The sequence below is a fragment of the Asterias amurensis genome, chromosome 5, assembly GCF_032118995.1.
Source record: "Asterias amurensis chromosome 5, ASM3211899v1".
NCBI classification, from domain to species: domain Eukaryota; kingdom Metazoa; phylum Echinodermata; class Asteroidea; order Forcipulatida; family Asteriidae; genus Asterias; species Asterias amurensis.
The window spans coordinates 20,931,201-20,951,783 of record NC_092652.1 but is presented as its reverse complement, the minus strand read 5'-3'; the positions used below and the strand labels follow the sequence as shown (position 1 = coordinate 20,951,783).

The 20,583-nt window shown below is 39.1% G+C and overlaps 1 protein-coding gene and 1 pseudogene across 1 annotated transcript; both read right to left on the bottom strand.

The window, feature by feature from the left end:
* Positions 1–392: 392 nt before the first annotated feature.
* On the bottom strand, positions 393–9,674 carry LOC139937002 (uncharacterized). The gene is made up of 3 exons (XM_071931924.1): positions 9,225–9,674; positions 4,148–4,445; positions 393–3,849 (listed from the first exon to the last, which is right to left on the bottom strand). Exons 1-3 carry the CDS (start codon positions 9,358–9,360, stop codon positions 3,450–3,452), a joined length of 834 nt encoding a protein of 277 aa, XP_071788025.1. The 5' UTR covers positions 9,361–9,674; the 3' UTR covers positions 393–3,449.
* Positions 9,675–12,166: 2,492 nt separating this feature from the next.
* Positions 12,167–13,848, bottom strand: LOC139937318 (retinol dehydrogenase 8-like; annotated as a pseudogene).
* Between the last annotated feature and the right edge of the window lie 6,735 nt (positions 13,849–20,583).

The window sequence follows — 20,583 nt, the reverse complement described above, 5'->3', positions numbered from 1 at the left end:
GACAATTGTTTCGATTCTTTTCAAATTAAAGGAACACGTTGCCTTGGATCGGTCGAGTTGGTCTTTGAAAAGCGTTTGTAACCGTTTTTTATAAAATGCATATGGGTAGAAAGATGTTGTAAAAGTAGAATACAATGATCCACACAAACATGCCTCGAAATTGCGTGGTTTTCCTTTTACCTCGTCGACTAACACGTCGGCCATTTATGGGGGTCAAAATTTTGACTCCCATAAATGGCCGACCATGTAAGTTCGCACAGTAGAGGGAAAAGCACGCAATTTCGAGGCAAACTTGTGTGGATCATTGTATTCTACTTTTAAAACATCTTTCCAACCATATGCATTTTATAAAAAACGGTTACAAACGCTTTTGTTTTGACCAACTCGTCCGAACCAAGGCAACGTGTTCCTTTAATATCAGCAAACACAAACCACTTAAAATTACAACATTTTCAAGCAAGTTGTTTACACAAAGACATGTACGTATCGTCAACGATGGTCAACGTGGTAAACAATGAGTGTTTGTATCTTTTTAATTTTGAGTTAAAAAATGAACACTCTGGTAATCTGCTGATGTACAGACAAAAGACGATCAGCATGTAATTTTGACATCTGGGCTTATGACGGTAGGGAATTCCCCTCTGCAATCCCGTCACATGGGGGAGCCCTTTGATAATCTTTCTCCCCGTCTGGGCCTGTTGTAGACTTAAGTCAAGGCGCTCGCGGCTTCCCGTATGACCCGAGTACATCGCAAACCGCGCGAGCACCATAGAGTTATATTATAAGAACTAGAGGGCGCACGAGTGATGCTTCGTGCACAAACGCCACGTATAATAATAGGCCAGTGCGCCCTCTAGGTCTTATATATAACTCTATGGCGAGCACCCACAGACACAAAGACGGGCAGCACCTATGGAAATCAACGTCTGGGTGCCGTTATTTTGACAGCAACCGACTTTACCCCAAACCGTGGGCAAATTCCGCAAATCGCAAGCAAAACAACGTGTAAAGCAATGGGCGAATGAGGAGGTGATGATAACAAGTTTGTGTTTTAAGGGTGAAAAATTCACCAACAATTTTTAGAATAAGGTTCTTTATGTCTGTGCGAGCACCAATGTTGGCGCTGTTCGTGATTTTTTTAATCCAGGAAGCCGCGAGCGCCTTGAAAACAAGGCTAGAAATATACCGCTACAATAAAGGTCATGAGTCGAATCGTTTAATACAAAGAAACAGGGTCAAGAATTAGAAAAAGTCTGACCTCTTGTAGCCAACCTTGCTATGAAAGGAATGTTAAAGTGTATACACTCAATGTTTACCATATGAATCTGGTTAATTTCTGGCAGAGTAAGTTTATGCAGTTTTTCTACGTACTTTTACAGAAGAGAAAAGAAAAGGAATAACACATTGTTCAAGTCATATTAAAAAAGAAATTATTGACAAATTTACTTTACTTCCACATAATAACGACAAACTAGTTTCCAAACAATATGACTATAGCAAATAAACTACGTGAGACCAAAGAAATAGAATAAAAGTAATTGAAGAAAATGATCGAATCGCGCACACCTGAAACTGTCGGTTGTGTAGCGTTTGAAGGGAATGTATCGTTTGGAATTCGCTTAAACTAAGGCATACACAAAAATATGTTATGTTGGCGTAACGGGCCCCCAAAAATAGGGTAGGTAGGTAGGGATTTTTTCTTCTCCCTCCCAGTAACGAAAATGACAAGTTTTCCTGTTGTTTAAGCCGGTCGTATACACGATAACAAAAGAAAACAAGGCTACACACAACAGATAATAAATATTTTTAAACTCTTGATGACCTGTCTTTAAAGCCATTACACACTTTCGGTAATCAGTATTGTCCAAGTCCCACACTTCGTGTATCACAACTTATATATAAAATAACAAACTTTAATATATTTTTTTTTAGGCTCAGTCGGTCATCGGAGTCGGGAGAAAATAACGGGTAAACCCACTCTTGTTTCCGTGCGTTTCGCCGTGTCATGACATGTGTTTAAAATAAATCCGTAATTCTCGCTATCGAGAATTGATATTGTTTAAATGTTTTCTCAAAAAGTAAAGCATTTCATGGAACAATATTTCAAGAGAAATCTTACCTTCTGTAAACCCTGTAAATTATTTGTAAATCTGTGAACCTTTTTTTCTGTACTGAAAGTGTAAATGGCTTTAATAGATTTTAATCTTTAAATTTATTTAAAAATAAAAATGAAAATACCCAGGGTCGACCGTATTTTTAGGGTAGGTCGGGTTACGCGAACATAACATATGCCTAATAGCAACACATACTTTTGGAACTATACATTAGATTTCGATAGTATATAAAGCATTTCAAGAAACATTACACTTCGAAGTATGTAAACAGATATCAGTTGTTAAGCTTGATTTAGAAATGAAGTCACAGTTGAAATAGAACCAACTTTGATACCGGAAGTTCCTATATACGTGCGAAACTTGCACACTCTCGGTCAAACTTTGAGCAGACGCGACGGTGTATGCAGTGTCATTTTAGAGGTGATCTGACAGGGTCGTTTTCTTTTTTTCGAAATTAAATGCCATTTTCTTTTCAAACTTCGAAGGGATTTCAGGCGGGATTTTTTCTTCTGCAAAGGGTTACTAGTAGGAATTTTTACACAATCCTTCAACATTCTTTTGGCGCAATGCCTCGTATAAATGGAACCCGTCCAGATTTCACCTCGTGATTATTTTATGCGAAAGTGCCTTCATCGACTGTTTTTATAAAGTGAGCTCATTGTTAAATAATACAACCACAAATAACTCCACCAAACCATATTGATTGAGGTTTTTTTTTCGGCGACGTAGATAATTCATTGCTTAGGGAAACTTGACCCTGTGTTTTGTTGATTTGGCCATCGAGCCTTTTGTGATGTCTGAACTATCGTGTAGATTTGTCACTGTGGCACACCCCCTCTTCTACATCAAACTTCCTTCATGATGATTAAGAACTAATGTTTCACTTTGTAGGACTTCAATGATATAAAGACTTGACTCTGTGTGTTTTGTTGATTTGGCCATCGAGCCTTTTGTGGTGTCCAAACTGTCTTTGTGGGATTCATAGCACACCTCTTCTACCACAAACTTTTTGGATGGGTTGATACGGCGTCTTTTTCGAGGTAAATAGTGCGACTGCCTTGAGCAAGGCTAAAGGCCCGGCCACACAGGCCGCGATAAACAGAACGACAACGATAATGTTAACAACGCGTGTTAATTCTGCGTGGTGGAGCATTTTTCATCCGATTTCCAAAACAGTAACTCATAGAGCAGGGCCCAATTTCATAGAGCTGCTAAGCACAAAAATTTGCTAAGCATGAAATTTTGCCTTCATAAAAACAGGATTTCCAACCAAATTTCGATGTGGTTTTCAGGATAAGCCAACAACAGCTGAATACCAGTAACAGGCAATATCCATCAAATGGAAATTTTATTGAACAGTTTAGCTTCTGGCTCTACTGGTGCTGCATTACTGATTCCCTCGTAAATATTGGGGGTTGTTTCCACGTCAGTTGAACGTTCTTCAACGCCTGCATGGTCAGCATGTAGTTCCACGTCATGGTCAGCATGTACACCACGAAGTTGCCCTTCATTACCAAAACTTGTCTCGTAGAGCAGCACAGATTCTGGCTGTACTGGTGCTGCATTTCCAATCTCCTCGTAACGATGTGGCGGCGGTTCCACGTCAGTTGAACGTGCATGCAACTCAATAACGCCAGGCTCAACAAGCTCGACAGGCTCAACAAAAAGTCCAACGTCAGGTGGAACTTCGTCACGAGGTTTTGAAGAACAGAGGCAGTTAATTACCCTGAAAGACCTGCATAGCAAAAAGGCGATAATTCGGCTATAAATTATGATGAAGAGGGAGATTGTTCCATAAAATGAGGTACAGCAAACTGAAAACATTGGATAAAGCCAATTGAATTAAAATTTTAATGACTGTGAAATTCTGAGTCGGCTTCTGTGTCAGTGTGATCTAACCCGGGTCATGTTGACACCGCTGGGTCAATCACTGACCCAGGATTGTTGGTTGTGAGTCGTAAAGGCATGTATTAGGCAGTGGTGATTTTAACCCATTGATGATCTTACAACCATAAAAATTATCGGTTTCTCACCTTCGCTTCCAGATCAATAGAATTATTAGCAGTAGGCCTACTGCTGCTATTATAAGAACAATCCACCAACACACTGCATTATCTGATGGTGGAGAGATCGGGGTGGACACCTCTGTCATACCGCCACTAGGTAAGGATGTCGTAGTGGGCATATGTGTCGTAGTGTCCATGGGTGTCGTAGTGTCCATGGGTGTCGTAGTGTCCATAGGTGTCATAGTGTCCATAGGTGTCGTAGTGTCCATGGGTGTCGTAGTGTCCATAGGTGTCGTAGTGGGCATAGGCGTCGTAGTCGTCGTCACTGTTGATAAACAATTAATTAAGAGAGAGTTAAATTAGATGAAATTCGATTTATTTAAGCCGTGTTCGCATTGGACTTAAAGACACTGGACACTATTGGTAGTTTTCAAAGACCAGCCTTCGCACTTGGTATAATTATCTCAACATATGCATAAAGCAACAAACCTGTGGAAATTTGAGCTACGTTTGTCGTCGAAGTTGCAAGATAATAATGAAAGAAAAAAAACCTTGTCACACGAAGTTGTGTGCTTTCAGATGCTTGATTTCGAGATCTCAAAATCTAAGTCTGAGGTCTTGAAATCAAATTGGTGGAGAATTACTTCTTCTCGAAAACTATGTTACTGCTGCAGAGGGAGCTGTTTCTCACAATGTTGTATACTATCAACAGCTCTCCATTACTCAATACCAAGTAAGTTTTTATGCTAACAACGTTTTTGAGTAATACCAAAAGTGTCCAACTTTAAAATGGTAAACTTGACGGGCCGGTAGTTTTACCAGACCCAATTGTCCAATGCAAACGCGGCGTTAGTCATGATTATAGAGCTTACACATAAAAAGTGTTTTCCCGGTGATAAAACACTCATCGAAATACAGACAATCGAAACAATAATACTAATGTGTCACGATTAAAACATTCAAAATTCAAAGCAGGTGAAAAGTAACAGATTCAAATTGTTCCTCTCGTCTCGATGACCATTCTGTTTGACCCCAAAATGCTGCTATGTCAAATCACCATAGCTAGATCTTGGTATAGTTTGTAGTATACAGTTCTTATCATGCAATGGACTGATTGAAGTGATAAATTATGTTGCTATTGACCCCTTGCACGCGTATCACACGCGGCGACCAATGCCACGCTCACCATGTTGGTGGGCAGTTAGTACGGTGACACACAAATGTCACGGCAAAACAAAAAGCGCCACAGCAAAACAAAAAGCGCCACGGCAAAACGAAAAGCGCCGCGGCAAAACATAACGCGCCAGGGCAAAACAAAAAGCGCCACGGCAAAACGAAAAGCCCCACGGCAAAACAAAAAGAGCCACGGCAAAACAAAAAGAACCACGGCAAAACGAAAAGCGCCACGGCAAAACGAAAAGAGCCACGACAAAACGAAAAGCGCCACGGCAAAACGAAAAGAGCCACGGCAAAACGAAAAGCATGCGGGTTAAAGGTCGAAAGGAGTCGCGGTGATTCATGGGATAGGTTATACATGGTCAGAACGCGCAGTTGATCTTTAGGCCCACGTAATGTGTTGTCGGAAATCGTGTTGGTTTATGTCAGTACACCGGCAGTACAGACAAGTGTGTCAATTTCTAGGGCTTTAGCCCTTGGTATGACTCGTCATGAGACGTTTGAAATTTCCATGACACGACAATTGGAGTTTGGACTGACGACGTTTCTAGCTGTGGTGGTCAGTCAGTGTTCCTGAACATATGCTAAAAATACGGAGAGTACTTTTGTACTAACCAGCAGCTAGAAGTATAGTACACTCTGTTCTAAACTAATCTTTGTATACTACTACAAGTATAGTACTACTAGTACGTAGAAGTATACATCACTGTTATAGATTGTTTTGAGTGAATGGTATTTCAGGAGTATTACCCGCTCTAACAAAAAAGTTTAACCTTTTACTTTTAATGGTCAGGAACCTTGACAAAAATTTAAACGTTTCTTATAAAACACATAAGAATTGGTCACGTGATATATTGTCGGGATCCCGACAAAAACTAATTTTGAGCACTTTATTTCACCGCTACTAATAACTGGCGGACCTTTTCGAGCAATGGCTCAAACGAAAGCGTGTAACTTTCTCGACCCCCATCAAAATACCTATTGAATTTTAAATCAAAATTTTTGGGTCAAATCGGCCAAAAATCTGACATAGCATCTTTAAAAAGAACAGAAGAACATAAATATAAAAAATACTAAAATTTAAATTTAAAACATCAGTTTAGCCTAAACTTACTGCCTCACTTAAAATCCACTCCTCTTCCACCTCCTTTTCCACATTAATTGGAACAAAAATTGTCTGCACTCCTGAGTTCAATCCCGCAATTACTGCAGAAGGGCATTTCCTTTCTATTTCTTTTCTTCCTTTTTTGTTTTAAACGTCAGCCTTAACGGTGCATGCTATAATTATGCTTATGAGTCAACTCGGTCCCAAGTCAACTCGGTAAGTATGGTTGACGGAAAGTTCTTTGACTTGGAAAACAAATAACTAAAAAAAAATCCTTTGACTTTGTACATTAAACGAGATGAGTGTGTACCGATCTCCAGGGTTTATTCGATGCCTTCAATAGCGTCTCATTTGTTTTTATATTCAACATGTGTTTGTTTCACTTTTGAATATTACCATAATTGTGTTGGGCGAGTAAATGCAACTGAAAAACAATGGGTTCAATGTTTCTTTGCTTTCAACCAGTATTGTTTTTTTGTATGGCTCTCAACAATTAACATTAATTGACAAACATTAACAATTGAATCATCTTTGATTTCTTTCAGTGTATGTTTATTTTATCAAAACAAAATTCTCAAAAACACATACAACAAATAATAAAAAGTACGATTTCTAAAAAAAAACATGAGAAAATTAATGTTTGTTAAAAATAATAGTAAACAAAACTTTCCAGTTAACTTACACGTAATAAAAAAAAATCAAAATTAAAAAACACATTAAGGTTGGTTGAAAACAAAAAGTAAGTAAACTTACACGAACATAATAATATTATCAAGTTAACTTACACGAAACAGTACAATAAAATAATTAAAAAAACATGAAGGTTGGTCGAAGGACCGAGTTGACTTGTACTTGGGACCGAGTTGACGTGGGACCGAGTTGACCTGGGACCGAGTTGACGTGGGACCGAGTTGACCTGGGACCGAGTTGACTTGGGACCGAGTTGACTTGGACCGAGTTGGCTTGGGACCGAGTTGACCGGTACCCATAATTATGCGTATGCTACATGTGCCGTGAAGCCTGGTGAATGTGGGACCTCTGTACGTGTGTACACGTTACGTGGGCCTAAAGATCAACTGCACACTGCGCGTGCTGAACATTTATAACCTATCCCGAACCACCGCGACTCCTTTTGACCTTTAACCCACATGCTTTTCGTTTTGCCGTGGCTCTTTTCGTTTTGCCGTGGCTCTTTGCGTTTTGCCGTGGCTCTTTGCGTTTTGCCGTGGCTCTTTGCGTTTTGCCGTGGCTTTTTTCGTTTTGCCGTGGCGCTTCTCGTTTTGCCGTGGCGCTTTTTGTTTTGCCGCGGCGCTTTTCGTTTTGCCGTGGCTCTTTGCGTTTTGCCGTGGCGCTTCTCGTTTTGCCGTGGCGCTTTTTGTTTTGCCGCGGCGCTTTTCGTTTTGCCGTGGCGCTTTTTGTTTTGCCGTGGCGCTTTTTGTTTTGCCGTGGCGCTTTTTGTTTTGCCGTGGCGCTTTTTGTTTAGCCGTGGCGCTTTTTGTTTTGCCGTGGCGCTTTTTGTTTTGCCGTGGCGCTTTTTGTTTTGCCGTGACAGTTGTGGGCCACCGTAAAGTTAGGTTTACGTGTATAGACTCTGCAAGTCTCGCGCGCACCGGAGCGAGAAAACACGACAACTGAAGAACTTAATTTTTTTATGAGTCAAATCTTTGCTTTAATTTTTTCTTAATGCCGAATTTGAACAATAAAAATAACCATTAGAGCGTGTTTAAGTTAGTTTTAGCTTTTTAAACAAATACACAATTATCGGTTAAAGTCTATGTATAGACAAAAGTAAAACTCTGGGACAAGGATGTTTGTTTGATCTTAAATGTTTTGAAACCCCTTTTGTAAATCTACGCCCAAATGTGAAACTACTAAAAGCTGGTTTATACGCGGACGCACGATGGTCGCAAGGGCGTTAGATAAACGCGTGACGCATTTTAAAGAGGAAGCCGACGCCTAAGCGACCAATAAAAAAGCTTTCCACCCCGCGCGGCCAAAACAAGCGTCTGCGTAAGTTTCGTGATCGGAGATGGGCACAAATTCTTAATTTTTTACAAGTAACCTGACCTGAGGTCAAGTTTAAATATCGGTTTTTCTTCGTTATTATGTTGACTTTTTTATAACTTTTATATATGTTGTTAATTAATATTACATTTTTAACATATGTCATTTTTATGGTCATAAACTATATTAAACTAAAGTAATGGACGAAACAAAATCTCCCCAACGTAAAACTCCATAAGGTTGGGACCACAATGGTCCCGGAAGTTCAAATCTGCGCGAGACTTGCACAGTCTATTAACGCCGCGTCGCCTAAAATGCACACTTTCACTGCATACCGTGCACCATAGAGTTAATATAAAAACGCACAGTAAAATTGCCCACCAGTATGGCGCATCCAAGATTTTTCTGCTGATGACGTCAGGTGAAATGGGTCAATAGAGCACATCATTTGCTATGGGATAACACGACGTTTGATGGTTTCATTGTGTCATTGAGTAAAATGCACATTCTGGTTGCACCTTGAACAAATGAACTGAACGAATTGGTACAAGTGATCGGTACCTGGTCAGTTGGTATGATAAATGTACAATATATATATATCTGAAATCATCACAACGTGTTAATTTACCGTTAGGCGGCAGGCATGGTGGGTCCGGAATTGGTGGCGGCCTTCTGCAGCAGGGAACGTTGTGACAATGAACAAAATTATACCATGGCATTTGTAATGTGAACATAATTTAAACAACTTTACATTTTGTTAATAATTTTGTTTAAATGTACAATAAATATAATTGAAATCATCACAACGTGTACATTTACCGTTACAGTCATTTGGTATTGGCGGAAGTAATGGCAGCTCAAGTATCCATCTGCTGCAGGAAATGTTGTGACAAACTGTCTCACTGGTGCCCAGAGGTTGGCAAAAGCTGACGACGTTGGCAATTCCATTAGCCATGATTGGTCTTGTTGAAACCCTCAGTGGTCGATAAACAAAACAACAACAACAACAAACTAGAACAATGTGTACAGGACGGTGATGTAGATGCGTTATATACACTGTAATCCTGTCATGCAACACTGTTGCTGGCCATCATCTGATGTGAGCAGCAAATGATATTTCCTGGTGAACCACAACAACAACTATTCTTACATCAACAATTATGCCTTTCATACATCACTGCCCTTGACTTTTGGCATCCAGACACTTAGTTCTGCACCAGCAGACTTAATATCTGGATAACAAAAAGAACATCCCGGGTGCATGCCATGGCTGTGGGGTCCCTCGAAATGCTAAATGTAATGTACCAAGCGGATGAACGATGTATAATTCTATACTCAAATTCTAGTTTGGGCGTCACTTTAGCCTAAAGCAAAGGTCGAAGTCTTATAGCAAATAAAACTTTACATGTATTTGTTTTGATGGGCCCAGTGGCGATAGGGAATTCCCCTCTGCAATAATAAAACACAAACCGCGCGAGCACCAGTGTTGGCGCTGTTCGTGTTTTTCTTTCTTTCTTTTTTCTAGGAAGCCGCGAGCGCCTTCAAACCAAGGCTAGAAATTTACCGCTACAATAAAGGTCATGAGTCGAATCGTTCAATATAAATACCACATGTGAAAACCCACTCAATGTTTTACCATACCATGAATCTGGTTAATTTCTGGTAGAGTAAGTTTATGCGTTTTTTAATACTTCTACAAAAGAAAGAATGAAAAAGGAATAACACATTTTTTTTTCAAGTCATATTGACAAATTTACTTTACTTCGACATAATAACGGCAAACTAGTTTCCCAACAATATGATTACAGCAAAGAAACTACGTTAAACCACAAGGGAGTTTAAGAAATAGAATAAAGTAATTGAAGAAACAGAATCGCGCACATGAAACTTTATCAGTTGTGTAATGCAACGTGAGGGGAGGTATCGTTTGGTAATCGCTAAAACTAATGGCAATGCAGACTATTGGAAGAAGTCTATAACAGCAGATTTCGATAGTATATTAATTTTTTAGGAAACATTTCACTTCGGAGTATGTAAACAAGATATTAATTGTTAAGCCCCAAAATTGAAGTTTGATTTAGAAAAGATGTCACAGTTTAAATGGAACCAACTGGTCCCGGAAATTCGTAAATTTGCGCGAAATTTGGGGAACACTTTGGTCACGTCACACGTCCATGGAGAGGAAACCCGTACAATTTATCTGGTCATAATGTTCGAATACGTGGAAATGTGGTTAGTCATCCTGGTTTAATTACTAGAGGTAGAAATTTCATGCTAAGCAATTTTGTTGTGCTTTAAGGCAGGGGCCAATTTCATAGAGCTGCTTAAGCAAAATATTTGCTTAAGCACGAAAATAGCTCGCTTATTTTACACATGTTACTGGCCAAAATTTCATGCCATGTACATTGCTTGTGACTGGTATTTAGCTGCTGTTTACTTAGCGTAACAATTGAGTGGAGTCTTGGCCGGTAATCTGATTTTACTAAGCAAGTATTTTTTTGCCCAAGCAAAATTTTGTGATTAAGCAGCTCTATGAAATTGGGCCCAGCTCTTTTGGGCCCAGAGTACAATTTCATAAAGCTGCATTTAAGCACAAAAAGTGGCTAAGTACAAAACTATGCTTACCAGAATTAGGGGTAAAACCATAGAGCTATATATATTGACTAGAGCGCTAACAACCCGTTATACACGCACTAAGGTTTTGAAGCAGTGTGGGCGCATCCATGTTTATGTACAAACCAATACAAAAGCTTGAAATTTTGTACGGCAATTGTACGGCTGTTTGCATGATCGTGCGTCTGTTCTTTTTTATGTGCCATCGAAGCAAAAAATGCCGTAAATGTGAACGCACAATCTGCTGATCAGCGTACAAACTGCGAGCGTCATGTGCGTCATGATTAAAAGGCGCGTTTACCTTTTTTTAGTACGGCAACCAATAGTCGAAGTTACGGTTTTCGTAGCGCGGACGTACGCGAGTGGAAAGTTGCGTACGTATACGCACACGCCTAATGTAAAATAATCGCGGCAATGTGGGTTCTCTTAAAATTCCGAATTCACGCAACACACCAAACATGTCTGCGCCCAGGGTGGCTTCAAAACGCAGAGCAAGTTAGCGCTCTAGTCAATATATATAGCTCTATGGGTAAAACTATACCGTGTGACGTACAATTTGTAACCGGTGTAATGGTAATTTCAGCTTTCATAGCAGAAAGCTGTTAAAGGAACACGTTGCCTTGGATCGGACGAGTTGGTCAAAACAAAAGCGTTTGTAACCGTTTTTTATAAAATGCATATGGTTGGAAAGATGTTTTAAAAGTAGAATACAATGATCCACACAAGTTTGCCTCGAAATTGCGTGGTTTTCCTTCTACTGTGCGAACTAACATGGTCGGCCATATATGGGAGTCAAAATTTTGACCCCCATAAATGGCCGACGTGTTAGTCGACAAGGTAAAAGGAAAACCACGCAATTTCGAGGCATGTTTGTGTGGATCATTGTATTCTACTTTTACAACATCTTTCTACCCATATGCATTTTATAAAAAACGGTTACAAACGCTTTTCAAAGACCAACTCGACCGATCCAAGGCAACGTCTTCCTTTAAGCAATATTTTCTGTTTAAGCAGCTCTATGAAATTGGGCCAGTGAATAAATCAACTGCTAGTACGTAGTAGGCCCAACTTGTTCTTCCTTCGATAGCAAAACACTTTATGTACTAAGCATTATTTTAGAAAGAGTTAAAGTCTGAATCTGACCTATTTTATTGCTTTGGATCTATTATATGCTCCGCTTCAATTCATTGAGGACATCATCTGTAATTGTATCCTTGAACTTGGCTGCGGCGATCTCCTTCACGTACTCACTACTCTGGTACCGCATACGCGGATTTTCGCTGAGTATTATCTCTCGATGCAACTGTGCTATTTCCTCAGACGTCTGGAAGACGTGAGACAGACTCTTCAGGTACTTGAGGCGAATGGAATAGACTTTCTCCTTGTCGGCTTCGAAGCCATCGAAAGTTGGCTTGTCATTAGCCTTTATCACTGCAAGCGGTGTCGCCACTGGTCCTGGCTCCACGATGGAAACTCTTCAGAAAATAATAAACAAAATTCGTAATAAACTTCCACCTCTTCAACCCTGGTTCGAATTTCACTATAGGGGGCACCCATGTGGACCTGCCTTTTCAGTCACTACCTGATTGCATGGGTTTTCTTTTGAATAACTCTCTGGAGTTTTCCGCCCACATCTAAAACTCAAGCTTGGCTATCGTGTGACAAAGTTCGCTTTTCTGCGAAAACCCATAGCCTCCGACCGAATCATAATATTATCGGATTTTTTTTAAATAAAGAGTAAACTTGTGGGTACAACAACCACATGTACATCTCTTTATAGGGAGTGATGGCTATGACAAGAACCGGTGTGGGTCTCGACGTTTTGAACTGTCTGCTCGTCTTCGGGAGAATGCTGGACTACTGCTGGTGGTTGAGCTTAAGTTTAAGCTTGAACAAAATGAACAAGGTTTTACCCACAAGTTTGCATTTAATTTATAGTTCCTTTCTATTTATCAACAGCATGCAAAGATTCAAACAATATGAATCATAATAGTTGAGTTTACCTGATATTGTATGCGTCACGCAATACTGAAGCAATGGATTCGGAGAAGCCCTCAACGGCAAACTTTGAAGATGTATAGGTGGCAAAGAAAGGAACACCTGTAACCAATAAAAAAGAAATTAATTTTTTTTTGTCAAGTCCAGCGATTAAACTGTCCAAGAATTTGTCCAAAAATTTTTATTGGGTATATATTTTTTTCGGAATACCAATCACAGGTGTTACCAATTGAACGTTATTGTAATGCAAAACCAAAACACTGCATTTTTTTATTTTTGTTTTGTTTTACGGCGTTTGATGTATATAGGGGGCTCCTTGCACTTTGTCTGGAAAACTTTTAACAGCTTTTTAACTCATGCCTTAACTTGATTGCTAAAGAGAAGAAGTTATGTTATATTGGGCCAATGGGAGACTTAAATAATATTAAATTGCTCAACTGTTCTGACCATCAACCCTTGCAGATGACTTTGTGGATTATATTGATTCGGCTTTCGTTCCCTGATTGACCAATATACACGCATATCACAGGTAGCATTCGTTCACATGGGTCCGAATGGGCCAAGATATGGGGTACCACATGGGTTAATCCATATGGCCCCTGCTGATCTTGAACTGATTCATATAGGAGCACATGGGTAGGTCCATATAACCAACATGGGTCCCACATGGGCCAAATGCGACAAAATATGGGTCCCATTATGGGCTAACATATGGGGTAACCCATAAGGGCACCATTTCATCCCGCATGAAAAGATTGATATGGGCCCAATATGGGTTGGCCCAAATAAACTAAGGGATACATTCTAGGTTTATCTGGGGAAACGACGACATTTTTAGGGTAAAATAACACCTTTTGGGCAAAAATATGTCATAACCTTGTCAATTTTTATCACATATATGCAAATTTGGTATCAAAATGATCAGAATTGCATGCTCAAATCAATTCTTTTGTCAAAAATAATTTTTCTGAAATGTAGGTCACTGTAATCTTTAATACGTTATCGTGACCTTTGACCCCATTTTTGAAATAATGTATCATTCAAAAAATCAATGAAATAAAAATCACTTAATGGAGAATGTCTTCCTATCAAGTGATTTTTATTTTGCTGATTTTTGGAATGATGCATTGTTTTAAAAATTGGGTCAAAGGTCAAAATAACATATTAAAGATCACAGTGACTTGTACAAAAATAGTTACAAAGTTGTAATTTTTGAAGAGCCCAACTGATTCTAAGTGGATTCTGATAGAGGAAGACATAATCTATCAAGAGATTTTTATTTCATTGATTTTTGGAATGATACATTATTTCAAAAACTGGGTCAAAGGTCACAATAACATATTCAAGATTACAGTGACCTACATTTCAGAAAATTTCTTTTTGACAAAAGAATTGATTTGAGCATGCAGTTCTCATCATTTTGATACCAAGTTTGCATATAATATGTGATGAGAATTGACATGGTTATGACATATTTTTACCAAAAAGGTGTTATTTTACCCTAAAAATGTCACAGTTGAATGTCACAGTGGTGTCTGCCCTGACCACAAGGTAAGTCCGATCGCGCTAAAAAATGGCTGTGCATTCATTACTCATAAGGACCTACAAGCACAGCAATTTTTATCAAAATCGGAAGACATGAGGTAAAAAACTGCGTTGGTCTGACATGGAATGACCCTTAAATGAAAATATTTGAACTGCTGTGGTTTGTAGGCATACCTTCAATAATTTTTTGGGAATTTACAGAAATTTAAGCTCCTTCTTGAAAAAAAAAAAATAAATAAATAAATAAAAAAATACAATTCAATACAATAATAATGTAAAATTATTTGCACTTTTATTTATTTTAACCATTTCATTTTTTGTGTGAAATTGAATGTTAAATTAAATTGGCTTTAATCTGCAAAATTACGATTTTCTTGTGTTTTTGCACATTTTGGTTTATAAAACATTTCATCTATATATCGTATAATGTTTCTCAAAATACATTATACAGAAGCATCTGTATTGTATTTTCATTCCTTGTTATCGTCCAAATGAGCCTTTTGTGGAGTCGGAATTATCTCTAGATGCGTGGCACACCCCCTGATTATATAACCACCAACTTCCTCCATGATTGTGAAAATATGCTTCATACATTTTGTAGAGATTCCAGTGAATAGGAAACGTGACTCTGCGTTCTGTTGCTTACCATCCAGTCTTCTGTCGAAATGGTTCTTTTTTTTGTGTGTCTTGGTTATGGTTCTAGGTTAATTCGATACTTCCCCATCCTATTCCGGCTAACTTCTTTTATGCTAAATGCATACAATATTATACTTCCTTCCCCAATCCAGTTTATAAACAAGTGTGTACAATTACTGTGCACAATACGAACAGATATTTTTAATGCATTCATATTTTGCTATGTAGCAAAAAAGAAAGGGGGATTGAGAAGTTCCCAAATTCTGCCTAAGTGTTCTGGTTTCAAAACTGTGTGGTCGTGGGCATGGCTACCATTGATAACCGAGGACTTAAACAAAAGGGATCCGGGAAAAAGTCACACCGGGGACAGTCCTCGGTAGATTTTGTGTACAAAACCACAGGGAACGTCTGAAAAATAAACTGTGTCCAAACAATGGGAGAACAAAGAGAATTCCTTGGTCTGCACCATTAACACAGCTGTGTGTCTTTGTGTGGTGTGTACCTGATTGCCTGAACACAGTGTACCCTGAAATAGCGCCATCATGTGGATTATCCTCACCCCCGCTCAGTAGCTATTGAGTTAAAGCGCGTGATAGCCAATCTACGCGAGTGGAGGGTGGGGAGGGGCGGGGGTGATGCTGATAAATAAATACACAGTCTCAGACTGGACATCAAGTCTAGTCTAATAATTATCTGCTTACCCCAGCCCCAAAAGACGCTCATTGCGACGCGGAGTGCACTTTCACATGCCTATCCTTTCCACCATTTTGAGATTCAAAATAAACACCCAGATCAGAATGCGTATTTTAAGGTGTCCTATAATTTATTGATGACGCGGCGATCACTGGTCATCGCTGGCCGCCAATCGGACATGGTCAAAAATGAGTTTAGTCTAAGATTCGTTTCATTCCACGTCGTATAGGGATCGATTATAGGAACACGTTGCCTTGGATCGGTCGAGCTGGTCTTTGAAAAGCGTTTGTAACCGTTTTTTAGAAAATGCATATGGGCAGAAAGATGTTGTAAAAGTAGAATACAATGATCCACACAAACATGCCTCGAAATTGCGTGGTTTTTGTTTTACCTCGTCGACTAACACGGTCGGCCATTTATGGGAGTCAAATTGTTGACTCCCATAAATGGCCGACCGTGTTAGTTCGCACAGTAAAAGGAAAACCACGCAATTTCGAGGCAAGCTTGTGTGGATCATTGTATTCTACTTTTAAAACATCTTTCCAACCATATGCATTTTATAAAAAATGGTTACAAACGCTTTTTATAGACCAACTCGTCCGATCCAAGGCAAAGTGTTCCTTTAACGACTGGTGCACTTGCATGTGCATTTTATATAGTTCCCGCCATTTGGGGAGTCAAGATATCATATATAGGCCTATAACACAAAGGAACTTTGGCTTGCCAAAGAATGGAAATAACAGAAGCGTAAACCCGGTATAAACTGTGTGGAAGTCACACGAGTACAAAGGGTCATGATGGAAAAACCCATTAAACTACAGCGGTTTCCGATACTTCCCATACTACCTGAGCAAGCTTTCTCTTTGTAAAAATAAAATAAAAAATACCCGCACCCCGACCACCCTAGTCTTGGTTCCAAGACCATTGGTGTTGCGCGGTCACACACAACCAACGTTCCGATCTATGCACGGCAAAAACTGTACACGCTTGTAATGAACGAACGCTAGAGGGCGCTCTGTTTCTCTGGTTTAGATCCATTGATCTTCAGTATAATGGAGCCCAATGGGCACAACTATAGAATGCAGGTACACTTCGAAGCTTCCACTGCGCCTCCGCGGAGACGGAGTCGCGGTGACGTTCATACGTACACAGTACACTGGAGTTGAGGTCGCGCTCTGTTGCTTAACTATAAATATTTGGCAACCTAGGGGGCACTCTGAAAGATGCACAACAGCGCCCTCATTAGGCTCGAAAATACACAACTGCACTGTGATGTCAATTTATTTTATACGATAACTCACAAGACCATTAGATGATTATTTAAATAATTATGGGAACTCCGTACAAATAATTAATAACTTTTAATATTGCCGTACTACATATTCTATAGTTACTCCGATCAATGTTTAGATCTCACCATGGTCCGAAACGGCGACTTCGGCTACAGCTACGGCTAGATCGCGCGCGTCTGCTATTCTTCAACACTGGTAGACGCGCTGATCTAGACGTAGCTGTAGCCGAAGTCGTCGTTTCGGACACGGCCTGAGCACAGACATTGTGAGATCCGGAAATCAGAGAAACAGAGCGCCCGCTAGCGTTCGTTCATTACAAGCGTGTACAGTTTTTGCTGTGCATAATCGTAACGTTGGTTGTGTGTGACCGCGCAACACCAATGGTCTTGGAACCAAGACTACGACCACCCTAAAAAAAAAAACCTATACTATATATTGTAGTTTATTCTTGTTGACAAGTAATGGGGAGAGGTTGATGGTTTAAAACATTGTGAGAAACGGCTCCTTCTGAAGTGCCATAGTTTTTGAGAAAGAAGTAATTTTCCACGAATTTGATTTCGAGACCTCAGATTTAGAACTTGAGGTCTCAAAATGAACCAACTAAACGCACACAACTTCTTGTAACAAGAGAATTATTTTTCTTCCATTATTATCTCGCAACTTCGATGAACGATTGGGCTCAAATTGTCACAAGTTTGTTATTTTATGCATATGTTGAGATACAACAACTGTGAAGGCTAGTCTTTGACAATAACCAATAATGTCCACTGGATGATGCTTTCTGAAATTTGAAAAGTGTCTTGTGTCAAAATATTTTGTTCAGTAGTTTCTGAAACCATGGTAAACCGCTTCTTATGGCTGAATGTTATTCTCAAACATACTGTTCATAAGAATGGTTGTAAATTACATTGCAGGCCTACTTTAAATAGTTCATAGTTATGTATACATGTTAGAGTGGATGGGATGTTGTGCATAACGCTCATCACTTATCAATTATGTTTTTTCTGCTAAAATTACACTCGAACCCCATGGCTGCTTTCAGATTGAATTGAATTTAATTAAATTGAGTTGAATTTAAATTGTTTCATGGTCGTTTCCTGGTTGGCTGGTTCGTTGTTTTTCACCACAGACCATGTTTTCAACACATGCTGTTAATATAATGCACACAAATTATTAATAGCAAAGTTTACAGTGTGCGATAACGTACCACGTGCCTGAATGCATAATGTACATGTTTATCTCTAGAGATAATAAACAAATAAGCTATACCACATTAATTTATCAAATATTGTTTGCCACACAGGAGGTTGCTGATAATATTAACATGTGAACATCGGGGAAATGACATTGTGGACCCTGACGTATGCTTATTAGGACTACGCCCTGGTTTCCGTGCGTACGATGTATTGTAACCATCTTTCAAAAATGTATAGGGGCCAAATAGGGGGCGGGTGTGTGTATGGGGGGGGGGCGGTAAATGTGCATGATACCAGTATGGAATTTAACACACAGTCAAAATGTGAGGAAGATATGTGGCTCGGCCATTGCATAACGAAATGTTAAAAAAAAATAGGTGGAGAATAATAAGCTTGTACAACAAATCAACATCTTTCTCGTCGGTGTGTTGTCATGAAAAAAAAAAATATATATATTGGGCTTAAATGGGTCATCGCAAATTGAAATTCTGAAAAAATGGTAGAATTAAAAATATTTTCCAAAAAACTAAAAATGGCCGACATTGCTTGTTAAACTATAGTAATAAAGATACTGTATGTTTTTTAAAAGGAAAAAGTCAGTAACAGCTCTTGGCCTATCCAATTCTTTCCAATGAAATGCTCTTACGATCATCGTATAATTGTATGATGTGCCAATTTCCATGCTTGATACCATCACAAATGCACATACAATTTGAGTTTGTTTCAAACCGAACAGAACTACCACCGATAATAGAGTTCAATACATCTTTTATTTCCATGATCTGTTGAAACATTGCCAATCACTTCAATTGCCAAGGATGGTTCATGCAAGTGCACAAAACCATAAACAACTCACTGACAAACATGAAACTGTCTTGTTTGCAAGCATGACACATTAAATTCTGATGAAATATTATTGTGTACATGAAATGCTGGTAGGTTTGAAAAGTTGATGACGGAGATTGATTTACATTTTTTTAATGGTAACTTTTCACTTTCCCTTAAACCATCTCATTTCTGCGTATGAGTAATAAACTATACATGTTAGGTGTGGTTCTGATCTTGGACCCTTAGGATTTATTCATGATAGATCCATAGACTTGCGGACAAGTCGTTCAAAATGTTTGTCGCAGTGCATGCTCTCATGCAATAGTCTCGCGAGAGCCGTCCCGCGATAACTTTAAAATTGTATTAATCTTTACTTTTACCTAGAACATGCAACCCCTATGCTGAAGACTTGTTCGAATGTTATAAAATAGAAATTTTAAATTATATGAATGAAGAAAATATTATTGGAATTCTATGAGAACATTGTACAAGTCGAAGAAGTGCCTGCTGCCTGGATTTTGAACCCCCTCCCTTCTCTCTAAATGCAAAGGAGTGAAAAATCACTACCTCTTTTTCGAGTGGTCGGTCTTCACGTTTTTAGGTTGACGTTTGCATCTTTTTGAGTGATTTTTCTCTCTGTCTTGGAGTGAAACCCCTCTGAAAGAATGAAATACCACTCTTTTTAAAGAGCCATATGAGGGTCAACTCGAAATGTGGTGTTTTTCACTCGTTTACATTTACAGAGTTCTGTTTGGTCAAAAGAAATTATATGACCCCCAGATTTGATGTCTCGTGACTTGTGTCCGGGGCTTCTACGGGGATGTCCCTTTGGACTTTATTTGAATAACAATACGGGATTTATTGTACTGGACACGTGTGGTAGTTGTCAAGGACCAGTATTTCCAGTGGTAGTTGTCAAAGACCAGTATTCTCACTTGGTGTCGGTCCAACACAAATAAGCATAAACATATGCATATGCTATCAATATTGGTCGTCAAAGTTGCAAGAGAAATGAAAGAAAAAACACATTTGCCGCACAAAGCCTGAAGACTTTCTCAGATTCAGATATTTTAGTGAGAAATGATCTCTTTCTTAAAAGCTACTTAAATGACATCACAGAAAGAATCGCTCACAATGTTTTGTAATATCAGCAGCTAATCTCCAGAGCTCTTTATACAAAGTCAGTTTGAATGGTCAACCGACCTTTAAAGTGTACCCTGCCTTTAAAAGTGTTGTGTGATCGGCATGTCATGACGTATAAGAAGGAGTGCAACCCCTCTGAAGTATTGTTACAAATATTCTTAAAACGAATGTTATTAGATGTAATTTTAACGACTTGTCCACAAGTCTAGTAGTAGTAGATCTAAATGACAGATA